Source organism: Triturus cristatus, chromosome 10, assembly GCF_964204655.1.
Source record: "Triturus cristatus chromosome 10, aTriCri1.1, whole genome shotgun sequence".
NCBI classification, from domain to species: domain Eukaryota; kingdom Metazoa; phylum Chordata; class Amphibia; order Caudata; family Salamandridae; genus Triturus; species Triturus cristatus.
The window spans coordinates 952,034,307-952,048,882 of NC_140593.1; the positions used below are offsets into that span (position 1 = coordinate 952,034,307).

At 52.6% G+C, this 14,576-nt stretch overlaps 1 protein-coding gene across 2 annotated transcripts in view; it reads left to right on the forward strand.

The window, feature by feature from the left end:
* Positions 1-14,576, forward strand: part of LOC146796297 (meiosis-specific coiled-coil domain-containing protein MEIOC-like) — a 235,756-nt gene that overhangs the window by 35,472 nt on the left and 185,708 nt on the right. For both annotated transcript variants that reach the window (XM_085628809.1, XM_085628810.1), the window contains exon 3: positions 1,766-1,867. In XM_085628809.1, coding sequence (XP_085484935.1) covers positions 1,766-1,867 — 102 coding nt within the window. The remainder of the gene's footprint in view (positions 1-1,765; positions 1,868-14,576) is intronic.

Below are 14,576 nucleotides of genomic sequence, written 5' to 3' on the forward strand. Positions count from 1 at the left end.
ACAGTGTGTTCCATCCCAAGTACATGGGCCCCTATCGAATTACCAAGTGTATGGGTCCCGTGAACGTGAAGGTGTGCTTGCCCCAGTCATTGCGGATACACCCTGTCTTTCATGTATCATTGCTCAAACCTGCACCCTCCAAGCCGTCTGGGACACCTAGGCCGGTATGCGTGGAGTCGGAGGTGGAGTATGAAGTATCGGGCATACGGGCGTCCAAATGGTGCAGGGGGAAGCTGTGGTACCTGGTTGCGTGGAAAGGCTATGGCCCGGAGGAGCAATCATGGGAACCGGCTGAAGGGGTTCATGCTCCGCGCTTGGTCTCCTTGTTCCATCGGCGTTTTCCTGCCAGCGCTGGACCCGTGGGGAGCCGCTGAGAGGGAGGATGTACTGTCAAGAATTCCTGTCATGCGAGGGGAAGAAAACGGTAACCAGCGAAAACGGACTACATCTCCCAGGATGCTTAGCGGTTGAGAGGTTATGTAAACAGGAGAGCTGTTACATAACTCAAGGAAAACACGCCCTTATGTAAACAGGAGAGCTGTTACATAACTCAAGGAACACACGCCCTTATGTAAACAGGAGAGCTGTTACATAACTCAAGGAAAACACGCCCTTATGTAAACAGGAGAGCTGTTACATAACTCAAGGAAAACACGCCCTATAAAGGGAGGAACCGGGAGGTACAACGCTGTCGGATATTGTGTTTACACCGACGTACCTGCTTCGTGAAGAGCAGTGTTCCGGAGTGGTGCTCCAGTAAGGCAAGAACGGAGGTAGGTCGAGTCGTTACTCCCTGGGCCGTGTCTTGCCCCATCGTCACCTGTGAAGGACCCGGAAGCTCTACCGGTCAACCATTGAGCTTCGCTTTTTGACTCGGCAGAGTCAAAGCGCAGTGGCGCTTTTGCTGGTTGGAGTCGTAACTCCCAGCCAGACCAGAGATACAGGGTCTGCCAGCTGTAACGCACACCAGGAGGTGTTTGCCGCGTTACAGACTCGGAAGTCCACAGGATCGATCGAGCGGCTGCTCTCGGTTCAGTCTTCTTGCTTTTTGATTGGGGTATCGGTGACGCATCACCAGGAGGTGACTCCGCGTCCCGGTGCAGTCTGAGGAAGAGGTTGAGCGGCTGCTCCCTTCAGGTAGAGACCCCGGCTGGGTGTTTCCCTGACTCCTCGATTCTCCCCAACACTCTTCGTGCCCCTCACAGCCCACCGATTGGCATTGTCGGCCATTTCATTTCTGCCCTCTGTTGGCATACGCCGGGATCGGCGTATATGCAGAGGACGGTTAGGACCATCCGTGCGGTGGGCTGGTAACGTACTTCTCCTGGAGGATTCCAGTGACTATAACTTTTGTTTGTTCTTTGTATTATTTTTGCCTTCATTAAAATAACTAACCCTTCACAAGTGGTTGCGTCCTCATTATCGTGTCTGTTAAACGATCCCGAGACGTTCAGGGCGTTACAATAATTAAGAGAAGGAAGAAGATGTCAATGAGATGAGGAAAGGTAACTAGACAGATAGGAACGCGAGGTACTGAGGGTTAGGGAGAAGACCAAGACATGAAAGTGGTGGACACAAGGATGAGGGGGCTAAGACACAGTGTGCAAAAGCAGATCAAGGCACAAGAAAAGTCGGAGAGGGAGCTTAGCGTGATGCTTGAATACCTTATTCGTGAAGAATTAAGTACTCCCATTCCAATGAGTGATTTCAGTTGTCTGTTTAACTTCAGAATATTTAAAATATTTCTGAAACTATTTTCTTCCAGGACCCCGGTAAATCTCTCGTATTCTGGGAATGGACCAGATATGTTTGGACTGGTCTCAAGCATCTTAGAAGAGCCAAACAAATTGGAACCTGCTACTGATTGGTGAGTGTATATGAAAGACATCTTTTTGATGATGTGTGTATCTTTTGTTGCACTCTAAGCTCTACACACCTTTATTTCCTTATATATTCCTTTCCTGTATACACCTTTTGTTTGTTTTAGAGTGGACCGCCTAATTCATATTAAATGTGCCCAGCGTTTTTCTTATAGTTGTCTTTGATGAACCCACTTGGAACTTCTAAACCTAGTTTTTAGTTTTATAATATCCTGTTCGTTTTTTTTTTGCTCCCCAATTGGTCACAACCTCTCTCTCTCCGAGTCCTCCAGTTCTTCCTGTCTATTGCTTTTCGCAGCTTGCATCCTGGAAAGGCCGTTAAAAGTTAAAACAAGGTGTTTTAATTAGTTTCACTGGTTCTTTATTGCTCCCTCCAATACCATAGTAAAAACTTTGTATCTGTCTGTTTCGATTGGCGCAAAATCGTCTGAGTGGATTCTGCTGGGTCATGACTGAAACGAGCACTTCCAAGGGCCCAGGACTGCATTGGCACCACTTGGCAAGGCAGGTCTCACAGATGGCAGAGTCCAGGTGCTGTTGCAGGGTGTAGGAAGTCTTTGATGGCCCTGAGACTTCGGAACAGGTGGCAAGCCAGCTAGCCCTTGGAGTCACTCTAGGTTCAAGTGAGATGGGACCCGTCCTTTTTCTCAACGGGGCAGAGGGTAGCAAGCAGCTGGCAACAGGCACCACATCCGAGCAGAAAAGCAGTTCTCCCGGAGCATTGTAGCAACACAGCAGTCCTTCGTCCTGATGGAATTCTTCACAGGTCCATTAGTGCACTGTCTTGGTAGGGGTAAAGACCCAGTACTTATACCCAGCTGTGCCTTGGAAGTAGGGGTTACTTAAAAGAAGAGTCTTTGAAGTGCACACAGATCCATCCTTTCTTCTTAGTCCTGGCTGTAGACAGTCAGTAGGGGGCAATCAGCCCTTTGTGTGGGAAACCGTACACTGCCTCTTCAGCTGTCGGCTCCCCCTTTCTTCCTATTAAGGAAGAGCCATGAGTATGCAGATGCACCTAACCTTCCTGTGTTTGTGGCTGTCTAGAGGAAATGCACAAAGTGTAGCTGTCGCTCAACCCAGATGTGTATTAGAGACAGGCTGCAGGCACACAGTCGGTAGAGCAGAGAAATGCCCTTTTTAAAAAAAAGTAAAAGTGGCATTTTTAAAATAGTAATGTTGAATCCTCTTTACTGTTCATGTTGTATTTATCAATACCATTCCAAAGATATAAAATATGTTCAGCTACTCCTTTCTAATCCGAAATTACAGCCTAAAAGTGTATTAAGGAATTTCTAATGTTAAACCTATGAGGCGAGTCGGCCTCACAGTAGTGAAAAACAAATTTGTGTGTTTGTCATTACCAGGACATGCACAACTTAAAAGTATATGTTCTACCTTTTATGTACGCAGCACCTTGCCCATGGGCTACCTAGGGCCTACCTTAGGGCTGACATATGTGTAATAAAAGGGGAGTTTAAGGCATGGCTGGTAGTTTTAAAGGCCAAGTCAAAGTATCAGTAAAATGCACACACAGGCCCTGCAATGGCAAGCCTGAGATAGGTTTGAAAGAGTACTTTTGTAGTTGGCACAATCCGTGCTGCAAGCCCACTAGTAGCTTTCAGGTCACAGGCACTGGGTATATAGTATACTGCTCTACAACTGATTTAGAGGTAAACTAAATATGTCAATTCTGTGTGCACCAATGTTACCATGTTAAGGGTAGAAGCATATGCACTTTGGCACTGGTCAGAAGTCGTAAAGTGCCCAGAGTCTTAACTCTGACAAAAAGAGGAGGTGAGCAGACCAAACGTTTGTGGGAAGACTGCCCAAGGATGACAGGTCTAACATTGAAAGCCTTCCTACCTCACCTGATAGGCAAAGTTGTCCCTGTCCGGACAGGCAATATGTACTACCTACAGAAACAAGGACACACTCTCCACACCTATGTCACCTATCTCCGGGCTTTGGCACTGGGCTCTCCCATCACAACATTCATCTGTTAGCGGAGTACCTTCCGGGAAAAGACAACGCTTTTGCCAGCCTCATCAGCAGGATGCGGCAACAAGTCCATGAGTGCAAACTCCACCCGCAGGTCCTATTCCCATGCTTTACAGGAAGGGGGTCCCTCAAATCGATCTGTTTGCAACCATGGATAACACCAAATGCCCAGACATCGCCCCCAGCTTCCCATAATTACTATCCAGTGGCAATTCAGCATGGCTGAATTATTCTGGGACATTTGCCTACACTTTTGCTCCTCTTCCTCTCCTTTCATTTCTGGTTCGGAAGCTCAGACAAACGTCTCTCACACTTGTATTATTAGCTCCCACATGGTGTTCCTCAGCCTTGGTTCACAACGTTACTGAACATTTCTGTAATACCCAACGAGAAGCTGCCGAACAAGCCGGACCTTCTCGCTCCGAATCAAGGAGAAATCAGGCACCCAGATCCCAAATGTACCAACCTGGTGATCTGGCTCCTGATCAATCTCCCACCTGAATGTTTGACTATTCCTAAAGAAGCCCGTAGGCCTGCCACTCGAGCATTCTATGCAGCTAAGTGGAAATGATTCGTATGCTACTGTCACTCAAAACAAATGAATCCCTTTAATGCCACAATACATGCTTCATTTACAGCTTTCTTGCCTAGCATTCACCTCCATAAGGTTACATCTAGCTGCAGTAGCTGCCTATCTTCAAAACAGGCAATACATTTCTTTATTCAAAATACCAGTAACTAAGGCTTTCATGGGAGGTCTTAAAAGAGTAATTCTGCCACAGGTTCCACCTGCACCCTCATGGAGTCTTAACATTGTTCTCACATGACTCATGGACCCTCTATTTGAGCCCCTTCATACTTGCCCCCTTCAATTTCTCTCTTGGAATGTGCCATTTCTAATTGCTATTACCTCACTCAGACGTGTTAGTGAGCTCCTGGCATTAACCTTGGACAAACCCTTCCAGCTCCACAGAGACAGGGTGGTCCGCCCGCACCAACCCCAAATTCCTTCCAAAAGTAGTCTCGTTTCTACTTCAATCAATCAATGTACTTGTTTTTTACCCTCAACCCGACTAAGCTGCGGGTAGAGCTTTCCATACATTAGATGTTAAAAGAGCACTTGTGTACTACATTGATAGGGCTAACACTTTTAGAAACACTAAACAACTGTTGCTTTCTCACCACCTCCTAAAGGAAACCCTGTATCTAAATCGGGCATTGCCAGATGGATGGTTAAGTGCATTCAAATGTTACACTAAAGCCAAAAGAACTCCACCTATGCCTCCTAGAGCACAGTCTACTCGAAAGAAAGGAGCATCTATGGCTTTCCTAGAAAACATTCCAATAGCTGACATATGTAAAGCAGCTACAGGCCCTACACCACACACTCACCAAGCATTATTGTGTGGATGTTCTAGCAAGCTGTTAAAAAGTTGTGAGAAGTTGGCCTGGCATATGCTGGTCACTAGTTATAGTGGCCACCTTGCACCAGTCCAATTCGACTCTTATGGTAGATAGATTTAAGACAACCTTTTAAAGAAAGCTATCCTAGTGGTAGCTGTGGAGAGCAGCCTTCAGGCTAAGTCTCAGAGGAATGTAAAGCAGCTTGTTTTACCTTATAATCTCTTGAATTACCAAATGAAAGGACACCACACCGGTGTATATATATCAAATATATATGTATTTATTTCTAGACACACTCTACTAATCTCTTTATGAGATTAGAAGCCAGGAACACATTCAAATATCAACGTTTCACAATAAGTTAAGCACAAATATAGCTGGGGCCCCAGGGGCGTACCAGACCATATACTAAAAAAGAAGTTTAGGAAAGTCGACTTGCAGAATGACCAAGCCTAGGGCCTGTAGAATCGCTGGGGCTTCACTACTACAGTGAAAGCAGGTAAGTAACAGACCCACGGGAGACGCATGCAGTGTGAGAACACAGCCGCGGGTTCCCTATTGATTACAATGGATTAAGTCGCGGTTTGATTTTTAAAGTTTTAGGGTACTTCGGGGAAGTCTACAAGCAAGCCACTTACAAGGTAAGTAATTCGAGGGCCCACACACACACTAGGGCACCGGAGTGCACGAGTTACCACACCCAGGGAAGCCGGGTGCATAGGTGTCTTTTGGTGTCAGGTCACGTCGCTGTTTTCTATGGAGACCAAAGAAGATTTGCTGCTTGCGAAGACTGAAGAAGTGTCCGGTGGAATCCAAGGCTGGATTCAAGATGCAGATGACCTGAAAATTGAAGGGACAGTGTTCACAGTCACTTGCCAGTGACCCGGGGCCAGGAAGATGGATGCCCACGGATGTCGGGTCATTTCAGGTGATCAAGGGTGTTTTAACTCTTAGCTCACGAGGTCCAGAAGAGATCGACGATGACCAGCAGCTGGATTCAGAGTGTCCCACGACGTCTGCAGCTGACTGCGGTGTCGGCAACCGGATTGGAGCCCACAAGCTTTGGCAACAGCAAGTCTCGTGGAAAGTGATTTTAGTCAATGGTGCAGACCAGCAAGGTCTGAGGGACTCACCAAGCGAGGGTGAGTGAGGGCAGGCCTGGAGCAACCAGGGGAGCCCTTTTAGTCGATAAAGTCTTCGGGGGACCCACAAGCCAACGGGCAAGGGTTCGCGAAGACGCCTCTTGAGGAAATGCTTCACAGGAACCCACGGTCACTCGGGACAGAGTAGGCCTCTTATTCTCGCTGCAAAACCTGCTGGAGGCTTGGGCCACAAGTGGTCCAAAGCACAAGTTCGTAGAACGTCGTGAAGGGGTTGCACTTGACAATAGTGCACGGTACCCGGATATTGCTGTTCCTCGTCACTCGTGTGGTTCACTCGCCTCAGCTCTGCTGGGGACTCACAATGGCCGTCGAAAAGTCAGGAAATCCACTTCCGGGGCTGCAGGGACTTCGGACTCCGCCGGGAGCGGGAAAGTTTGCGACCGTTGATTCAAGTTTTGGTGCCTGCAAAGCAGGGGAGTCACTTCTTGACTCCAAGGGAGATTCTTCCGTCTTCCAAAGGTAGTGGAACGTCAAAGGACCAGGATTCTTCTTGTAAAGCGTCTTCCAGGGTTATCTACTTTGCAATGGCAAGGTTTCCTATCTTATACTGAAGATAGGGGAGGGACTAGCTCTATGACCACTTCTCTGGGAGGGTCGTGGTAGGGGGTGGTTACACCCACTTCCCTTTGTCCAGTTCCGCGCCAGAGCAGGGACAGGTAGCCCCTGAACCGGTTTGAGCTGGCATATGCACAGAGGAGCCTACTGCTTCCCCAGTGCAGGACTTCAAAGCACTCTAGGAGTGCACCCACCCAGCCCCAATACACTAAATCCTGTCTGGAAGGTGGTGACACCTCCCTGTGACAGGATGCCTATTGTTGGGCCTCCTCCACTGCGAGTTTCAGTCAGCAGCAGAAGGGCAGCCCAGTGTCTGCTGGTGGCATCCATTTTGTGATGCCAGGGCTCTTTCAGATTTCTACCGTGTTACCACAGTAGGCACATGCCGTCCCCTCCAGAAGGGTGGTATCATACTCCCACATCATGGACTGATGTAGGGGTATGATTCCAAGTTGTTTGACACCAAATACGACATGTTTTGAAGCAGTCATTCCACAGTTAGCATTTATAATGCACTTAAGAGTATATGGTGTAACCGCATCCACAAACAGCCACAGGGAATAGACCCTGCCAGCTGCAGAGGGGCCCTGCTCAGGCAGAGGCAACCCCTCACATTGTAAACCAAGCACCCTGCCCTCAGGATTGATAGGGCCTGCCTTAGGGGTGACTGATAGGTTTATGTGTGTGTGTATGGTGAGATATAGGAACCTGTACCTCAGTGAGGAGTGCTAACACTACCTCACCCAGGCTGCAGTAGCAGGCCTGTGGTGTCAGATTTAGTCTGCTTCCCAGGGGTGGCATAATACATGCTTCAGCCCCTGGTAGGCCTGTGAAGTACCTATGCCCTTGGTACCTAGGGTACCATATACTAGGGGCTCATAAGGTACCACAGTATCCAATCACTAGTGCATCTAGTATGCACTCAAAGTTGTTTAGAGAGAACAGAGAGACTGGGGCCCTGATTAGCAGGGACCCAGCCAAACTATAGCCAGAAACCAGTGTATACATCAGAAAAAAAGTGGGGGCAACATAAGTGCAGATCCTACAAAAGTGGATTATTAGTAGTGGTAAATATGCATCTACCTTCTTTTTATTTTTTTTATTTTTATTTAGCCAAAAGAGAAAAACAATGAAACAAATTACAAAACATAGCATAGAATCAGAAAATCAAGACTGGATAAGCAGATATGAAATATGAAAACCAAATCATCTAACTTTTTTAGTCCCATTGAAGGCAGTGCCAAATTCGTTCTATTCTGATCTGAGAGGGAAGGCCCCTGGCCTTAGCTAGGGCAATCTCCAATTCATATACCCCTCTTGCTAACTGCCAGAACTCCGCAAGCGTTGGGGGTTTAGGCTCAATCCAGACCCTGGCAATACATAAGCGACCACAAGCCATAATAATAGAGAATAAAGCTGTTGATATTAAACCTAAGTCCTCTGTAAGCCCCAAAAGTATCTCTTTCTCAGAGATAACAATATTAGTTCCTGAAAGATTGCATAGCGCCTTAGCAATCCGTGACCAAAAGACAGAGAGTGCTGGACAGGTAATGAACATATGTCTAATATCAGCAGCGTAAAGTGAACATTTAGGGCAAAGGGTTTTAGGTGTCATTGTTAGACCCGGCCCTCGTAACATAGCTAGACCTGACCCCTGCACCTCACACCAGCCCCCAAACCCACGGCCTAGCCGATTCTTCCCACCCGAACTCACACGCACCCAACCCGGACTTCCCGTCCGTGGCCTTCCTCCTTTCAGCCACACCGGGCCCGCGTGCCCACTTCATGCAACAAGATGGCCGCCCAGCCCCAGCGCGACCCTGGCCTAGAGGCGCCACTTCGGCTGGAGAACATCGCGCTCCCCTGGGATGAGAGGGAGGAGCAGTTTCTATCACACCTCTGCGCTTCCCTGGGAAGGTGGGTTTCGATCGACCTGCCGGCCTCCCCGAGGGCTGGCTCCACGCCTGCTGGGTGTCTGGGACTCCTCCCGACCCGGCCCTGGAAGGATCAAAGGACAATGGCAGGAAACCCCAACAAGCGACCCCCCAGGTGACAAGACCCCTGCCTGCACAGACTCCGGACATCAAAGAGGAGTCGCCCTATAACAAGGGGTGCTCTGGGACTGTCCGGCAGATTCGCCTTGGAAACACCTGAGCCCTGCTGAGTGACTCGCGGCTCCCTGAAGATCGTAAGACCTCCGAACTTGTGCTTGAGCCCTGCTGAGTGACTCGCGGCTCCCCGAATATCGTAAGACCTCCGAACTTGTGCTTGAGCCATGCTGAGTGACTCGCGGCTCCCCGAATATCGTAAGACCTCCGAACTTGTACTCGAGCCTGCTGAGTGACTCACAGCTCCCACAGACTCTCTTGGTCCCGCCGGACCCCACGACGACAAGCGTATCCCCCAGCTCGAGGATTGTGAGCTGTGCGCCGGGTACGTTCCTGCAATTTGATTCCTATTCCCAAAGACTGTCCCGCTACCTCCTAACCCCCCTCCAAGACTTTGTGAGCCCGCGCTCTACTTGTATATATTTTGCCTTGCTGATCATAAGGATCCTACCACTTGATCTGATAAAGATTTGCTCTTAAGAACTCCTCGTGTGGTGTCTCTCTGTCGTGTGGTGCCTAGAAGCGAGGTTCCTCCCCCTGAGGAGTCTCCCGCCAGTGCCCGCTACGATACTTCGAGGGTGGGTCTCAGGGCAGTCAGGGCCCCCTCCGTGCCCCTCTGAGGTCGCCTTCTAACATTGGTGGCAAGCGACGGGATTCGGGCTCATCATCTAGAGATCGTACCGTGAACGGCTGACGCACTACCGACAAAGATGGCAGAAGGAAACGCCGTGGTTCTCACAGAAAACGACACCAGTGCCGTGTTCCAGGTGGAACAGCTGGAAGAGTACACTCACAAAGAACTAAAACAATTCTGTAAGGAACTCAAAATCGCTACCACTGGTCTCAACACCAAAGAAGATATGCAAAAGGCACTGAAAGCTTGGGTGGATTCTGGGGCCTCCCGCCCAGAAGGAGCAGGGGAGCCCCACGACGAAGCTGGACCCTCCCAAGGAGAACGCAACAGCAACCAGGTGCGAGGCGTCGTACCAGACGGGGGCCTATCCCCGGAGGAACTCGCAGACAGAGAAAAAAAGTCGCCATCACGAGCTCGAATTAGCTAAACTCAAAATTGAGGGCGAGTTGAAATTAGCCGAGAAAAAGCTAGCAGTAGAACAGTTGCGAGTACAAGGAGAACTAGAGGAGAAGAAACTCCAACGAGAACACGAGGGAAGGAGACTTCAACTGCAGCATGAACGCAGCTTGAAGGAAATAGAACTGAAAGCAAGAAGCGAAGAAGCGCGGCCCCCGGGGAACCGGGAGGCGGCCGCCCCGGCGGAGCAGAAGGTCCACATCCCCAAGGATGTGGTCAAAGAATATTACAAAAATGATGACATTCAGCAGTGGTTCCGGGCCTACGAGGTCGCCATGACCTCCCATCGGGTCCCACAGAAGGATTGGGGGGCTGGGTTGTGGGGACGATTCCTGAGCGAAGGGAGAGACACCCTGCTCGACCTACCCACCTCCATGCAGACCTCTTATGACCACATGAAAGCGGCCCTCCTCACGAGGTACGGCCTCACCCCGGAGATGTACCGCCAGCGGTTCCGGGACTGCCGGAAGATCCCGGGTACCACCTGGGTGGAATATGTGAATTTCTTCAGCCGCGCCTTCGATGGGTAGATCAAGGGCAACAAAGTAACCACCCTGGAAGAACTAACCGACCTTATGTTGTGGGAACACCTGGCTGCGAACTGCTTTGTGGAACTACGCCAACATCTGCTCGACAGCAAGCTCACGGACCCAAGAAAGCTGGCTGTCGAGGCGGATCGCTGGACCAACACCCGGGTCTCCCGGGGCCCTGTAGGAGAATACCCCCGAGCCAGTCAGGGACCACCCCGCCCGAGAGGGGGGGGAAACCAGGGAGGGCAGAGAGAGTCCCAGGCTAGTCCCCCGAAGTCCCAACCTCCACCTTTCCCGGCACCCCCACCAGCTGTATCCGGCCCCCCCCTGAGACGGGGGCACCGGGTAACCATCACTTGTTTTCGTTGCCAGAAGCCCGGGCATTACGCCAACGACCCTGAATGCCCCATGGCCCCACGCACCACCCAGGCAGCACCCCCCGCTAGACAAATCGCCAATGTAGCACTGGGGGAGGAGGTTGAGGAGGCCGAGGAGTGGGAACCCGCTGCTATGGCCCTAGTATCCTTAGGAGATAGAGAGATGGTCCCTGGGGGCCTCCTGCCCCATAACACAAAGAAATATGGGCAGCTCGTAACGATCAATGGCCACCAAGTAGAAGCCCTCCGTGACACCGGGGCCAGCATCACCGGTGTCCTCAGCCATTTAGTCCACGAAGACCAGGTCCTCCCCAACGTATTTTGCCCTGTCATTTCAGCCGACAACACAGAAAGCCTATGTAAGGTAGCCCTGGTGCCCTTTGAGTGGGGCGGGGTGGTCGGTAAACTGAAGGTCGCGGTAAGAACCTCCCAGCCCGTCGACTGTCTCCTGGGGAACGACCTGGAAAGTTCCCCCTGGAGACAAGTCGAGCGCAAGACCCACCTAGGGATGATGGGCCTCCCTGAGTGGGTGTGCACCACCACTCGATCCATGGCGGCTCGACTGACCCCCCTGAGGGAAGTCGACGACGCCCCGACCCCTGAAGATAGGATGGTCCCGGCCGAGGGTCCCCACATTCCCCCACCAGAAGAGTCGATCGCCAGTGACGAACCCCCGCCTTCCGACTCCCCCCAAGTCACCGAGTTAGGCGATCTGCCCGAATTAGCCCAGTGGCACCACGAAGGGGGCCCCTCCCGAGAGGAGTTCTGCCGAGAGCAGGCTACCTGTCCTTCCCTGGTCGGGCCCCGGCAACAGGCAGAGGCCCAGGCCGCCGGCGACCAGACGGGGACGCACCGGGTGTATTGGGAGAATGACCTTTTGTACAGCGAACAGAAGTCGGTGGAGCTAGGGTCCGGCCGGGTGCTGGTGGTACCCCTACGCTTCCGAAACCTCCTCCTGGGTTTGGCCCACGACGTCCCCCTCGCAGGCCACTTGGGCCAGGACAAAACGTACAGTCGCCTTGTGACTCACTTCTACTGGCCCAGAATGAAAGCAGATGTAGAAGCCCACTGCAAGTCCTGCCCCACGTGCCAGGCCAGTGGGAAGAGCGGAGGGAAGCGCAAGGGTCCCCTCCAACCCTTCCCTGTCGTCAGTACCCCTTTTGAGCGGGTCGGGATCGACATTGTAGGACCTCTGGACCCCCCAACTTCCCAAGGGCACCGGTTCATCCTTGTCCTGGTGGACCATGCCACCCGTTACCCTGAGGCCATCCCCCTGCGCACCGTCACAGCCCCCGTGGTGGGCCGGGCATTGATGGGAATCTTCTCCCGCATGGGTTTTCCCCGCGAGGTCGTGAGCGATCGCGGTACCAACTTTATCTCCCGATACATGAAGTCCTTATGGCAACAAGGCGGGGTGTCCTATAAGTTCACCACCCCGTACCACCCCCAAGGAAACGGCCTGGTAGAGCGGTTTAACCGGACTCTGAAGGGGATGATCGCGGGCCTGGAAGAGCCCCTCCGGCGTAAGTGGGACATCCTGCTCCCCTGCCTCCTATTCGCATACCGATAAGTTCCCCAGAAATCCTTGGGGTTCAGCCCCTTTGAGTTACTCTACGGGCACCCCGTCAGGGGGCCCCTCAGCCTGGTCAAGGAAGGCTGGGAGGCGGTGCCCCGAGGCCCCCCCCCCCCCCGAGATGTGTTCCGTTACGTCCTGACCCTCCGAAATCAGACTAGGAGGTTCCGAGAGATGGCCGAGGCCAACCTGGAGGCGAGTCAGGAGGAGATGAAGCGCTGGTACGACCGGAACGCCACTCTGGTCGAGTTTCAGCCGGGCCAGCAGGTATGGGTCATGGCCCCCGTGAAACCCTGCGCCCTCCAGGATAAATGGACCGGGCCCTTCAAAGTGGTTGAGCGGAAGAGCCAGGTCACATACTTGGTGGACGTCCAGTCCCCCCGGGACCCCCTCCGGGTTCTCCACGTGAACCGCCTCAAGCCCCACTTTGTGCGGACGGAGCTGAGCCTCCTACTGGCCACTGATGACTGGTCCGAGGAGGAGTCAGATCCTCTCCCTGACCTCCTGTGCACCAAAGAGAAGAACGGCTCCGTAGAGGGAGTGAACCTCTCCCCGTCTCTCACTCCCCAGCAACGTGAGGATTGCCGCCAGCTCCTAGGGCAGTTTTCGGACCTCTTCTCCCTGGTCCCTAAGGTCACCGACTGGTGTGTCCACGATGTGGATACCGGGGACAGCCCGCCAGTGAGACACCGGGCCTACCGGGTCCCTGATCGGGTCCGGTCCTGTATCCCAGCCGAAGTCTCGAAAATGTTGACCCTATGCGTGATCGAACCCTCAGACAGCCCCTGGGCCAGCCCCGTGGTCCTGGTCCCGAAAGCAGCTGCCCCCGGGGTCGCACCGGAACTCCGCTTCTGCGTGGACTACCGGGGACTCAATGAAGTCACCCGAGCCGATGCCCACCCCATTCCCCGAGCCGACGAGCTCATTGACCGGCTCGGGGCTGCTCGGTTCCTCAGCACCTTCGACCTCACCTGCGGCTACTGGCAAATTGCGCTCACAGAGGGAGCCAAGGAGCGGTCCGCCTTCTCCACCCCGGATGGGCACTATCGCTTTTGCGTGATGCCCTTCGGGATGAAAAATGCCCCGGCCACCTTCCAGCGACTGGTAAATAGAGTCCTGGCCGGGCTGGAAAAATTCAGTGCTGCATATCTCGACGATATCGCAGTTTTTAGCTCCGAATGAAGTCAGCACCTCCGGAGGGTGCTGACTGCCCTGCACCAGGCAGGCCTCACCGTGAAAGCCAGCAAGTGCCAGATTGGGCAAGGTTCGGTAACCTACCTGGGGCACCAGGTCGGAAGCGGGCAGGTCGCCCCCCTACAGCCCAAAATCGACGCCATCCTAGCCTGGGAACCCCCCACGACCCAAACGGAGGTCCGAGCCTTTCTGGGCCTCACGGGCTACTACCGGAGATTCATCCGGAATTACGGCAGCCTGGTCGGTCCCCTCACGGGACTCACGTCCAAAAAGCAGCCCAAGAAGGTACAGTGGTCCCCTGCCTGCCAAGAGGCGTTCGAGGCCCTGAAAGCAGCCATGTGTACTGCCCCCGTCCTCCAGGCCCCCGACTACTCCAAAGAGTTTGTAGTACAAACTGATGCCTCCGAGCATGGCATCGGGGCAGTCCTCTCCCAGGTAAATGACCAAGGCCTCGACCAGCCCGTAGCCTTCCTCAGCCGAAGGCTATTGCCCAGGGAACAGAGATGGAGCACCATCGAGCGCGAGGCGTTCGCCGTAGTCTGGGCCCTCAAGAAACTACGCCCTTACCTGTTCGGCACCCATTTCAAGGTCCAAACCGACCATCGCCCCTTGCGATGGCTCATGCAGATGCGAGGAGAAAACCCCAAGCTACTGCGGTGGTCAATCTCCCTCCAGGGGATGGATTTCACCGTGGAACACCGCCC